The sequence below is a fragment of the Coenobita brevimanus genome, chromosome 51 (assembly GCF_032717465.1).
Source record: "Coenobita brevimanus isolate Jiangsu-jjx chromosome 51, ASM3271746v2, whole genome shotgun sequence".
Lineage (NCBI taxonomy): Eukaryota > Metazoa > Arthropoda > Malacostraca > Decapoda > Coenobitidae > Coenobita > Coenobita brevimanus.
In genome coordinates, this window is record NC_137004.1 from 42,442,312 (window position 1) to 42,456,427 (window position 14,116).

The window sequence follows — 14,116 nt, forward strand, 5'->3', positions numbered from 1 at the left end:
ATTTCATCTTTACTTTCTTTTTCTCCTCTCCCTCATTACTATCTTCTTCCTCTTCTGCTCTCTTCTCTTCCACAAGCTTCCATTCCTCCTCTTCTTCCTCCTCCTCCTCCACACTCTTCTTCTTCCTCCTCCTCCACTTTCTTCTTCTTCCTCCTTCTCCTCCTTCACCACCTCTTCCTCTACTTCTTCCTCCTCCTCCTCCTCCTCCTCTTCTTCTTCTTTTTCTTCTTCTTCTCCTCCTCCTCCTCAAGGCCCTCAGATCCCCCTCTGCGGCTGCCTGAGCGGATACATTATCGAGGAAAGGCCTGAATGCTGCTGGGGAGGAGGCAGGAAAAATGAAGGGAGGGGGAGAGGAGGAAGGAGAGAAGGAGGGAGGAAAAATGAGAGGAAGGAGGGAAGAGAAGGAGGAAAGAAAAAGGGAGGAGGGAGAGAAGGAGATAAGACAATGAGGGGGAAGGAAGAAAAGTGACGGAGGGAGGGAGGAGGTAAAAATAGGGAGAAGAGAGGGAAGAGGAAAGGAAGAAAGAAAAATGAGAGGAGGGAGAGAGGGGGAAGGAGATACAAACTGAGAGGTGAGAGAGAAGAGGAAGGTGGAAAGGAGAAAAGAATAATGAGACGAGGGAGAAAGGGAGAGAGAGGGAAGGAGGTAAAGAAATGGGGGGAAGGAGAGAGCGGCAAGGAGGCAAGTAAAATGAGAGAAGCGAGAGAGAATGAAGGAAAGAGGGAAAGAGACAAAGGAAATAAGGGGAAAGAAAGATGAGGAAGGAGAGAGGGAGGGAAGGAGAAGGTAAAACAATGAGAGGAGGGATAGAAGGGGAAGGAGGGAAGGAGGTAAAAAATGACAGGGAAGAGAGAAATGGAAGGAAAAAACAGAAAGAGGTAGGAAAAATGAGTGGAGGAGAAAAGGAGATGGGAGTAAGGAAGATGTGAAGGAGAGAGAGGGGGGAAGGTAAAAAGAAGCCGAAAAGAGGAAGAAAGGAAGGTAAAAACAAAGCCAAAAAGAGGAAGAGAGAATCGTAAAAGAGGAAGAGAGCAAGGTAAAAACAAAGCCAAAAAGAGGAAGAGGGAATCGTAAAAGAGGACGAGAGGAAGGTAAAACAAAGCCGAAAAGAGGAAGAGAGAACCGTAAATGAAAGTAGAAGAGCGGAAAGAGATGAACTAGAAAATATTACAAAATCGATGCACAAAGACTGTCCTTTCAATATAACAAATAAAGATGAAAATATAAACAGTCAGATCAGTATAACTCACTCATAATTTAGCGAAGGCCTATATCATTCACCCTTAATTTAACAAGGCCAATATAATTCACCCATAATTTAACGAGGCCAATATACCTCATCCATAATTTAAGAAGGCCTATAATCCTATATCATACGGTACATCTATAATTTAACGAGTTATATTTTCCATGATAAATAATTCGTCCAGAGGCAGACGATTAGAAGAAAAGAGAATGTTATCGAAGGAAAATAATTACTGAAGACTACTGCTAACCCCTTCAGGACGAGAGAGGGGAGAGGGACGCCTTCACGTGGTGGCACTGATATAACTGGACGGCTCGACTGCCTGGTTATACAAACGTCCTTCAACTACTTCCCTATTCCCCAAAAGGAGGATGAGAGAGAGAGAGAGAGAGAGAGAGAGAGAGAGTTGCATTTCCTAGTGACAGGAGAACTAACATCACCCTAGTAAACAAGAGACTTAACAAACTTCACAAACTTCATCTCCCACGCTGAAAAACATCTGTACTTCATATCACAAACTTCACCCACAGATATAAACACAAACTACATCGATTTTCTTTTATTTATTTTTTTCTATTCGTCCTGTCCTAGTTTGCTCCAGCCAGGCTAAAAAAAATAATTAAAAAAAAAAAGTATGTGATAGGAAGTTTCGGGGGAGACATGATAAGTTGGTTTCATAGGCCAACTTGGGAACAGCTGTGTGTGTGTGTGTGTGTGTGTGTGTGTGTGTGTGTGTGTGTGTGTGTGTGTGTGTGTGTGATGTCCTTCAACAAAAACCCGCATTAAACTCCATTCTTGTTCCGAGACCATTTGTGTGTTCTACCTGTGTGCGTGTTTATGTGTGTGTATAATGAGTGAGTTTACGTACATGCCGCGTGTGTTTATGGTCTCTGCTTCTAAGTTTATATGCGTTCTTGGATGTGTGTGTAAAACTGTGTGCGTATTTTTTCTGATGTGGATAACTAGATATGTCTACGGGGGATCTCGTGTGTGTGTGTGTGTGTGTGTGTGTGTGTGTGTGTGTGTGTGTGTGTGTGTGTGTGTGTGTGTGTGTGTGTGTGTGTGTGTGTGTGTGTGTGTGTGTGTGTGTGTGTGTGTGTGTGTGTGTGTTTGTAATGTGTAGCACAAGTGGGCAATAAGTGTTCAAGGTCTCCTCAAAAGTGCACCTGTGGAGCTGAAAGATTGGCAAGAGGGAAGTAGAAGGGGGGAGGTAGGCAAAGGGAGAGGTAGGGGAAGGGAAGGAAGACGTAATGGAAAGGGAAGGGGGCAGAGGAAGTAACAGGGAGGGGAGGTAGGGAGGGAGGGAGGGAAGTAAGCAGACTAGAAGTGAACGGGCGGAGAAAGATGAGAATGAGCAAGACAATAAAATGAAGTGACTGATGATGATGATGATGATGATATAAGAAGTAAAAGAAGATGAAAAAGAAGAAAGGGAAAAAGAGAGGTAGCAGGAAAGAAGGAAGAAAAGAAGGAAAAAGAGAGTAGGAGGTAGGAAAATGAGGGAGGGAGGTAACTATGGAAAGAAAATAAGACGAGAGGAAGATGAGTGGCAAGAGAGATAAGGGGGAGGTGAGAGGAAGATGGATGGAGAGGAATATGGCGGAAAGGAAGAAGAAGAAGAAGGAGGAGGAGGAGGAGGAGGAGGAGGAGGAGGAGAGAGAGAGAGAGAGAGAGTATAATATGCGAATGTGTGGTAAAGTCAATGGGCTCTAAAGTGAGAGTGAGAGAGAGCTAGTGTTCCCAAGCCGCTCGGCCATAGAATATCAATAGTTAATCTGAGAGCGGACGTGACAAGAGCTTTCTCTCTCTCTCTCTCTCTCTGGTTTCCCCTCACGTCCTCTCTTTTTCTCCTCCTCACTCACATCAGTTCCTCTTTTTACCTCTTCCTCCTCCTCTCCTTCTCTCTCACTCTACCCCTTGCCCTCTTACCATCTGCTCTTACCACTCTCTCTCTCTCTCTCTCTCTCTCTCTCTCTATCTATCTATCTATCTATCACTCTCTCTCTCTCTGTGCCGTGTTTATGCAAATATCTAGTGGACCTCCCTCCTCTCTCTCTCAGTACCGCTGATCTCTCTCTCTCTCTCTCTCTCTCTCTCTCTTTCAGCCATGTTTATGCAAATATCCATTGGACCTCCCTCCTCTCTCTCTCTCTCTCTCTCTCAATACTGATCCTCGTCTCTCCCATCCTTTGTGATCTCTTCAAATCGTCCCTCGCTCTCATTTTTTCTTGCTCCCTCCCTCCCTCGCATACTCGCTCTCATTTCTCTCTCTCTCTCTCTCCCTCACTCCCTCTGTTTCTCCCTCCCTACCCTCCCTCTTTGTTTCCTCTCTCTACCTCATTTTTCTCTTCCTCTCAATTACTATTTTCTTTCATTTTTCCTTCCGTCCTTCTTTCTTTCCTTCTCTCTCCCCTGTTTCTTTCTCAATTATACCTCCTTCCCACTCTTTTTTCTCTCCTTTCCTCCCTCCCTCTCATTTTCCTCTCCCTCCCTCCCTCCCTTTCTCTCCTTTCCTCCCAGTAATGGAGGAAACAGTGGAGAGTGTGTATGGTGAGGTGGATGAGGGGTCGCACGTGAGAGGAGTGCTGAGAGAGAGAGAGAGAGAGAGAGAGAGACGATTGATCATTTAGCCACCCACTTCACCATACAATATCCATCTTCCCTCTCTCACACATGTCTCCTCCCCTCCCTCCCTCCCTCCCTCCCTCCCTCTCTCTCTCTCTCTCTCTCTCTCTCTCTCTCTCTCTCTCTCCCTCTCTCTCTCACCATGCCCTAGTTACGGTCAGATTGCCATTTTGTGAACTAATTATTTTGTCAAGGTGGATATAAACTTAGTAAACAGGCGTCCTTAGAGAGAGCGAGAGAGAGAGAGAGAGAGAGAGAGAGGGAATGAAAATAAGTGCTGACATGATAACTTGCATACATAAAAAAAAGGCGAAAACTGTAACTCTCTCTCTCTCTCTCTCTCTCACACACACACACACACACACACACACACACACACACACACACCAACTTCATCCACCCTCCACCATTTCATTTTGGGGTCATTTCCACTCTATTTTGTCGTCCTTTTGATCCCTATAAACTCACTCCTAATTCCATCCCCTTTCACCGCTCTCTCTCTCTCTCTCTCTCTCTCTCTCTCTACCTACTCACCTACCTACCTACCTTCATACCTACCTCTTACCAATCATACATTTTCCAGTCTCTCTCTCTCTCTCTCTCTTTTTCTTTTTTATTATTTCTATCGTTCTGTTTGACTGCTTACTATCTCCAGTATTTTCGTTTTTTTCCATCTCTGTCCTGTTTCCCTCCTCTTTTAGCAGAATATCTTCGGGTCTTCTCCTCTCATCCTCTCCATTCACGTCCTCCTTTCCCTTCCCTCACCGTATCTTTTCTCACCTCACCTCTCTCTCTCCTTCCATTTTCCCTGTCTCCCCTCGCTTCCCCCTTACCCTGTCTGCCCTTCCCTTACGCAGTCTTTCCCTCTTCCTCCTTCCCTCCATTCGTTTTCCCCTCACCCTTTTTCTCTCCTTTCCCCTTCCTCTCTCCCTCCTTCACTCCTTTCCTCTTCCCTTTTCTCTTTCCTCTCATGCCTTCCCTTCAGTCTCTCCTTCCCCAGATTTTCCCCTCCCCTCTCCTTCCCTTTCCCCTTCCTCTTAAGGTGACACCCCTCCCCGCTATGTTCCCCTCCTCTCCTGTCGTCTTTCACTCCTCCCTCTCCCCTCTTTCCCTCCCTTCTTTCCTCCCTTCTCCCCTTCCTCTTAAGGTGACATCTCTCCCCGCTATGTTCCCCTCCTCTCCTGTCGACTTTCACCTCTCCCTCTCCCCTCTTTCCCTCCCCTCTCCCCCCTCCTCTTTCGGTGACACTTCCCTCCGTAGTTGTGGAAGCTCTCAGGGGAAAGGGGAAAGAGGAGGGAGAAAGGAGAGAAGCAAGGGGAGAGGATTGGCGAGGACAGGGAGAGACGGGGAGTGTGTGTGTGTGTGTGTGTGTGTGTGTGTGTGTGTGTGTGTGTGTGTGTGTGTGTGTGTGTGTGTGTGTGTGTGTGTGTGTGTGTGTGTGTGTGTGTGTGTGTGTGTGTGTGTGTGAGGAAAATACAAGAACAACAAAGAAGACAAGGAAAACTTCACACACACACACACACACACACACACACAAAACAGAACGTACGAAAAAAAAAAAAACTAATAATGATGAAGCACAAACAGAGATGGAAAGAATTGGCTTGGACAGGGAGAGTGAGGAAGGTGAAGAGAGGGAGGTGAGATGGGGAGTGACAAGTGAGAGGAGGGAGACAGGAGCAGCAAAGAGGGAGAGGGGCAATGAAAGCAGCAATGAATCACACACACACACACACACACACACACACACACACACACACACAAATCACGGTTCTGCTCTACAAATGAGGGTAATGATGCATGTCGACATAAAAGCAACGAGGCACAACGTTATGGCCTAAAGAAACAATTACACAATGACTGGATGTAGGATTCTCGGGGCCTTCGGTTACTGCCCTTGGTGTGGCGTGGGAGGGTGGTACTGTTGGTGTGGTGTGGGAGGATGACTGTGTGGTGTGGAGTAATTAGGTGGTACTGTGTGTGGCGAAGGCGGATGGCATTGTGTGGTGTAGTTTGAGTAGATGGTATACGGTAGTGTGTCGTGTTGCGTGGCTTCGTTTAAGTCGCTGATTACTCAACGTGAATCAACTCCCGTCCGAAAACCACTGATGAGAGACGGACGTACAGGGCCGCTCCTGAAGATTCTCCCTCATCTTAAGAGAGGAGTGAGGGCTTGAAGGAGGCGGAGATTCAGACAGAGAGGTGGTGTGAAGCGAGATATGAGAGAACTGGGGATGCTGGAGGTGGACACGGGAGAGATGGAAGAGATGCACAAGAGCGTCCAACCAAGACTGTGAATAAGGCAAAGTCGTAAAGGGAAATGAAGACTGGTAATGTATTTGCTACAAAATCTCCCACACCAACGAGAACACCACTTAAACTGCGTCAGTGTTAAGTGGCAAGAGCACGATGCAGGCGATGGAGTGGAGGGAGGGAGGGGTGACATCAGTGATATCATCGCGGCCCAGAGGTGATGTATTGTGTTAGTGGGGCCGCCAGGTGAACAATACACCTGTGGCCGGCATGTCCTGTCAATGGCTTCTCTTGCTGTTAAAAGCCATATAAATTTAGATGTGCCTGTTCATACTCGGGAAAAATTTACCTTTCGTTATCACGGTTCTTCCATGAGGTGGGAGGCAAGACAGGGTGGTGGTGGTGGTGGTGGTGGTAATGATGATGATGATATGCTTGTATCATTAGTTTCATCCTATGAGGCAAGAAAATGGAGAGGGTTATGATGATGATGATTAATGATGAGCATGATGATGATGATGATGATGATGATGATGGCAAAAACAGACGGTATAACTTGCAATACACAGGTAGCCATAAAACAAACAGGAAGGAGACGGAAACCCAGTGAGGAGTGTGCGGGGACGTGTGGAAGGGTAGGCTAGGCTGAGTGGCGATGATGATGATGATGATGATGATGAATACAGAGAGGAGGCCACAAAACAGATAAAATTATTAGTCGGGGTAGTGATGATGATGATTGATGATGACGAAAACAGGAGGCCGCCGGCCTTGAAATAGACCGAATACCACAAAGGAGACAGAAACGCAGTGAGGTGTGTGTGTGTGTGTGTGTGTGTGTGTGTGTGTGTGTGTGTGTGTGTGTGTGTGTGTGTGTGTGTGTGTGTGGATAGGCTAGGTGTGATGATGGTGGTGGTGGTGGTGGTGGTGGTGGTGGTGTGGTGGTGTTGGAGAGAGTGCGTACAGGAGTTATGGAAAAGCGGTTCGCGCGTACGCATTAAAGCTGTAGTGGTGAGCCCTGGTGCGGTACGGGTGTGGGTGTAGCTGTGCGTGAGGGTGGTGTGGGTGGTGAAGTGTTGTGGTGTGGTGTGGTGTGGTGTGGTGTGGGTGATGATGAGGGTGTGGTGCAGTTTGGTGGTGTGGATGTGGGTGTGCAGTGGCGTAGTAGGGAGGGGTGGTGTGTTGGTGTGGTGCGGATGTGAGTGGTGTAGTGTGGGTGTGGAGTTGTGTAGAGGTAAGGGATGGTGTGTGTGTGTGTGTGTGTGTGTGTGTGTGTGTGTGTGTGTGTGTGTGTGTGTGTGTGTGTGTGTGTGTGTGTGTGTGTGTGTGTGTGTGTGTGTGTGTGTGTGTGTGTGTGTGAGGGAAGGAGAGGACGTGGAGGGGAGAATGTGGAGATGAAGTTGAAGGGAAAATGAAGGCTAAACTATAGAAGAAAGAAAGGTGAACATGAAGGAAAATGAGGACCTGGAGGTAAGGCGGTGATAGCAGAGGTGATAAGAAAAGGTGCTAGGGGGCAGCTTATCACCTTAATATCACCACAATGGAGGCACAAAGGAGGGGGGAGAAGAAAGGTGAAATAGGCGGAAGGAGGAAGGAGGGGATTTGAGGATTCAGAGAAAGAGAGAGAGAGAGAGATGTACTATGAATACGATCAATGTACTATCACAATAAAAAATTCACCAATATTTCCCGTTACTGAGGCAATGGCAGGGGTTACGAAATATACAGTACTTATCTGATATAAATATGAACCACACAATAAAACACTACGAGAGAAGAGGTGCATCAAGAGGGAATGAGAAATACGGGCAGAGATTTAGCTATCAATAAAAATTTTGTCCTTGACAGTATGCGCTCAATACTGTTCAATATCGAAACTTGAAAGGTGATGACGATGACAGCGGAAGGCGTACAGCATAGGATGGTTACAGAGGCGGGGGTATTTGATCTCGCGTCCTGCTGCACCGCCTGCCCACCTTTCTTTGATCACGAATTCCACTGGAGTCTTTTGTGTTGTCCTTTTTCGTGTCTCTCTGTGGCTGAGCGGAGACTCGTCAATTACAGGAAACGTTCGGGGATTTATTCGTTCGTTTTTGTTACAGTTTCAAACACATTTTAAAAGCTTTCTCTTTTTCAATCCGATTAATTTTTTTCCTTGCTAAATCCAGACGCTTCTTTTTTCAACTTCTGAGAAACCCTGGAATGAAGGCGTCCATTAACCCCTTTACAGCATAATTCCTCCTTCAAAACTAAATATAATCGCCGGAGGATAGCAGGCATAAAACGAATTATACATTGTTATCACTAACTAGAGAATGCAGAGTGAGATCCCTCAAAAAAGTTGGCACACTCGACGGATTCGTGTTGCCACATTTCACAAAATAACAATGTCTGTAGTTCCACCTATGCTTTTATAAAACCCTTTAAAAGGCTTAATTCCCCCCCCCCAAAAAAAAAAAATGATGGGGGAGTCTGGGATTATTTGTCCCCCAAACAAATGTACTTAGTTTGAAATGCACTGAATATAAGAAGGAATGACGCCAAACTGAAAAGTGTTTGGAACAATGATCGAAAAAAAAGGAGAACGAAAATGCAAATACAGTATGACTTCGGAGATATAAAATAAAGTTCCGTTTCAAAGGGTTAAAGAGGCCTTCAAACATCATGTCCGCCCCACTCTGAAAGAAAAAAAAGCCTGTCCCTAACTTTCTCCTCTCTGACCTATTGGACTTGCCTAACACCTGATAATGACGTGAGTGTGAAGGGGAAAGTTGGAATCCCCTCTAACACAGTGAAATGAGAGAGAGAGAGAGAGAGAGAGAGAGAGAGAGAGAGAGAGAGAGAGAGAGAGAGAGAGAGGATTTTAACAACTTCGGCTGGTGTTATAAGATTAGCGGGTTGCAGTATCGAGAAGGCATCTTAACACCGGGTCCTTTCCCGATACACTGCAAAGGTACCGTCCAATTCTGCTCTGATTTCTCTTTTTGCTCTGTTTCTCTCTTTATTTCTTTATTTTCTCCCTCCTGCTTTTTCTTTTTCCCCTTTCTAGAGGGTTATTCTCTTGGATTAATTCTTTTTTCCATTGTTGTGTCTCTTTCTCATAGTCTTTTTCCTCTCCCATCTCTCCCCTTACATTTCTTGATCATTTTTATCCTTCTTCTGTTCCTCTCTCTTCTTTCATGTCTCCATCCAAACACATGAATTTTTGCTCACTACTCTCTTTCTCTCTCTCTCACCCATCCCTCCACAAACTCCCTTTTTCCCTTCTCTTCCGGCTTCGCTTTCCCTCCCATCCCTTATTGCCTTCCAGCTTTTATTTAACCCTGTAGTTTTCCCTCCAATCCTTTCTCTCCTCCAGTTATTTCTCTACGTTTTCGCTCCACGCCCTTCTCGTCTCTCAATATTTATTTTTCTCCCTTTTTTCCCCTTCCACTTCCATACCTTCTCTTACCTTCTCTTTCACTCTCCTTTACACGCTTCTCGCTTACCATTCTCTCTCTCTCTCTCTCTCTCCTACAGCGGTGGCTCTCAATGACGCTCGTCCAATTTTCTTTTTCTTAATCTCATTTGGTAAGAGTGAACCCAGGAAGCAAGGGGAGGGAGGGAGAGAGAGAGAGAGAGAGAGAGAGAGAGAGAGGGGGAAGCACCTATATTATAATGATTCAATTTCGGTATGTCTGTTGGTTTGTTTGTTACCGTAACACAGCAAAAACGGCGCAAAAGTAGCGCAATTTTGGTTAAGGTAAAGTACCTCTAACATGAAGAAAGAAAAATTTCCAGTCCAGTCGGGCCACCGGTTCCCGAGTTATGAACCATTTCTGTTTTTTTGACATCGAGCGGAGGCCTCCGGAGGTGGCCTTTACGCGAGTAGGCTATCCATAAAAGTGTACCACAGAGACAGTTTAACGCTCTCTCTCTCTCTCTCTCTCTAACACACTCTTGTCGGGTCTCTCTCTCTCTCTCTCTCTCTCTCTCTCTCTCTCCCAATACCCCTCCATTAACACGCCTAAACAACGCCAGTTTCTCTCAGTGACTGCGATGATGGAGTGGATTGGAGTTCGATTCGGGCAGATGAAGGAAGCCATATTCTCGCCTACGTGGATTTCCTAATGCCTCTTCGTCAGCGATTTATTCTATAGTTAAAGCTTCCTCTGTAGTTCCGTATTTCTTGCAAGGCTCCTTCCCCACTTCACTTCACCTCCATTCCAATTTACCTCCCCTTCCCACCTCCCCACTTCATTTCCCTCCCCACTTCCCCAGCCTTCACCCACTGCCCCGCCAACCCCCACATCGCCTCTAAAATGCATCAGGCAAGGTGTAGATCGATTGCCTGAGGACCAACAAATCTGTGTCACACGCGAGTACTCTACAACTACGCTCTGCTTCCTGGTCTCCCCCTCCCCCTCCTCTCTCTCTCTCTCTCTCTTTCTCTTGTAACCATTCATCTTTCCCATTCATCCATCCCTTTTTCTTCTTTTCTCTCACCCATGAACATTATTTCCTCTCCCTTCTCTCTCCCTCTCTCTCTCTCTATCTATCTATCTATCTTTCTCTCCATCAAAAACATGAAAAACGAGGAATTCATATTAAGTTCCTATTATCGAAGGTCAGTCGGTGGAAATCAATGTCAGCGTTTCCAAAAATTAAATTTCTTGAAATATTTGTTGACTAGGCTAAATTATGAGTTGGGTAAATGGTAGGCAAACTGGCTGTGGGTCTGTCGTTGATGCTGAATAAATAAAGATGTTGATTCATTTCCACTGCAAAGGGAGAGAATGATTAAATTTTAGGAAAGAGAGAGGCCGAGGGAATATAAGTGTCTGTATGACTGAGTGTGCAGAGGAGGCACCATTTTTTCTTTTATATATATATATATATATATATATATATATATATATATATATATATATATATATACTGTATATATATATATATATATATATATATATATCTATATATATATATATATATATATATATATATATATATATCGTCCCTGCTTCGGTAGGGATAGGCCGGTCCTGCAGTGGACCTCAACGGCTGATGATGATGATATATATATATATATATATATATATATATATATATATATATATATATATATAGATATACTTCATCGTATTTTTACTACACAAATTCTTTTCCTATTATTTATATCACACACCGCTATTTTTAAGATGTAGGGGGTGCAATGGGGAAGGGGTAAGGAGGGGGAGGAGGAGAGAAAGCCCCGCATTCTCGCCAGGTAAAAAGACTCCTTCTCACCCCTTCCTTAAACCTTTATTTTATTTTATTTTATTTTTTTGGGGGGGTTGGCTACGGTATATATTCCTGAACATTATTTTTTAAACCACTATCGACAATATAACATACAACAGAATAGTAAGGTGCTATACACAGACTAAATAGCTGAGGGAGCGTTGTTTGAAGACCCCCTAGGCTGACGGGAATACGTAGCCATGGCCCGTATTCTGGTCGGTTGAGGAAGCTCCCTAACACCTCTTCCTTAGCGATTTATTTTTGCACCCTGCTAGTTGATATAGGCCAATTTTGTACCGTACTTATGCAGAGTAAGGAAATATGAAAATGATTTAAGTAACACAAAGGAGGACGGCAATGTAGAAGCAAAATCAATCGCTTGAGAAAAGGTGTTAGGGAGCTTCTTTAACCGGGGGAAGGGGAGGAGGGGTGCGAGAGAGGTTGTTGCTGGGGTGACAATCGAATTACAGCGGCCTTTTTGTGCGGAAATATACCTAATGGCACTCTGACCTCACCTTCTCCTCCTCTCTCAGGCAAGTATTCTCATTCTCATCGCTTTTATGAGAAGCAGGCCAACTAGACTAACATTTTTCTCTTCTTGCCTATCATTAAAAATTATATACCGGTAGTTATTGGCAGTGTCTTTGTCTGATTGATACAGTGACTCTGGATGGGAAGAAGCTTAATTTAGGAGAAGTTTGTTATTTTCATATTACTAAGAAAACGGTGTGTGTGTGTGTGTGTGTGTGTGTGTGTGTGTGTGTGTGTGTGTGTGTGTGTGTGTGTGTGTGTGTGTGTGTGTGTGTGTGTGTGTGTGTGTGTGAGAGAGAGAGAGAGAGAGAGAGAGAGAGAATTACAAGATACTGTCCATGGTCCCCTCTGCTGTCTTATATCAACGATCATCCACTGTCATTTTCTTCAACTAGGCTTTCTGTAGTTGACAGCTTCGTACTGAGACAGATATAAGAGATGGAAAATTGCCTTTGACTCCAGAACAACTTTGTCGCGCTCCAGGACTAGCAAGCAACATGAGCAATTGTATATAGATCTTACAAGGGAAATTAATCACAGTTTCCCGTCCCTCCACACCAATATGAAACACATGACGTCATCCTTGCCACAGTGCCATAAGTAAGTATCTGTGAGTCCACTTTAGCAGACTTGAGCGCGCGCGCACACGCGCACACACACACACACACACACACACACACACACACACACACACACACAGGCAGTACCAGGGTAATGGCTAATCGTTCTCTGAGGTTTCTCCTCCGGAACCTTCGAATGTGAAAGGCAGACGTCTAAATTCTTACTCAAACTTGTTCAGCCTCATTTGGAATAATGTAAGACCATCTGGATTCCACAAACTCACAATAATACTACTGTAATACATTAGAATCTACACAAAACAAAGTCGTAAGATTTATCAAACAATTACAGACACACTTTAATCACTCGGGTATTTCAAAACAACAAACTAAACCTACTAACAACAAGAAGACAGATACAAGCGCTGTTATACAAAATTATTAACAACTCCGCTGACATCGACAAACATGCTTATTTGCATCCTACACATCTATTTTCCAACAGAGGCAACCACAAGACAAATATGTACGGTACTCATCCGGGACGCTGTGATATGTTCAGATACTCATTCTGTTCCTGAACCATCCAAGAATAGAATCATCTCCCACGTTAGGTAGTTAAGTACCACATTTGACCTTCTAAAACGAGGATCAACCATCTTCATCTTCCTATCCCCAATCCATAATCCCCGGCATGATCACTGCAATCGGCAAGACCAATGCGAAGTATACTGTCAATGAGTAGCCCTCTGCGGGTCCCCCTTACCAAGATCAAGATGCGGTAAAAGTGCTTGGTGTGTGGTACTATTTGTCATTTTCACAATTATTGAGAAAACTAAATCCAGCCCTAGAAGGGATACAGAAGGTACCTAAACATGTTGGTGTGTGGTACTATTTTTCATTTTAATAATTATTAAAATGAAAATTGAAATCCAGCACCAGTACACAAAAGGGCATAAGAGAATGTGGCTGAGCGTATTGGTACTTACTATGGTGATGCCGCCGATGAGGACGCACCCCTGACGGAGAGAAAGACAGCAGCAGCCCTCGACCTCACACATGTTGGGCTCTCACGGGGGTCAGGTCACGCAGAGGTCATGTCACAGCACACACACATCGGCCTCTCACGGGGTCGGGTCACGCAGAGGTCATGTCACAGGTCACCGAAAGCTTCCGACACTGATTTGCTGGGTCAACACTAGAGCACTGTGATGGGGTCATGGTCATAATACGCAAAAAAGCAGGTTGATCTGTACACCGTTTCTTATAATCCACTTTCCGTTCTCTGTTTCTTCGTTAATTAAAATGTTCTTTACGTTTGAGGATGAGCACAGGAAAGGAGTTATTTTACACTATTGTTACATCATGTCTTCAGAATATTTAATAAAGTACACATGTTTTAGGAAGATACACAGGCAATAAACGTTTTTAATTTTTCTTTACATCTTGTCACTTCAGGAGATCCTTTAATATACAGTACGTCTTTTAGGAAAGTACACAGTTAATGAGAGCTTCGATCTTTCTGTGGATCATGTCTTTAGACGCTTACTTAACATACTGCACATGTTTTAAGACGTAAACAGGTAATGAATGTCATTTTCTTAAGATATGTCTTCAGGAAACTTTAATATACCGCGCACG

General features: G+C 44.6%; 1 protein-coding gene across 1 annotated transcript in view; it reads right to left on the reverse strand.

The window, feature by feature from the left end:
- Positions 1-13,563, reverse strand: part of LOC145400128 (uncharacterized) — a 203,486-nt gene extending 189,923 nt beyond the window's left edge. The window contains exon 1 of the mRNA XM_080272639.1: positions 13,465-13,563. Within this exon, the coding sequence (XP_080128765.1) occupies positions 13,465-13,536 (72 nt within the window). The 5' untranslated portion in view covers positions 13,537-13,563. The remainder of the gene's footprint in view (positions 1-13,464) is intronic.
- Positions 13,564-14,116: the final 553 nt, after the last annotated feature.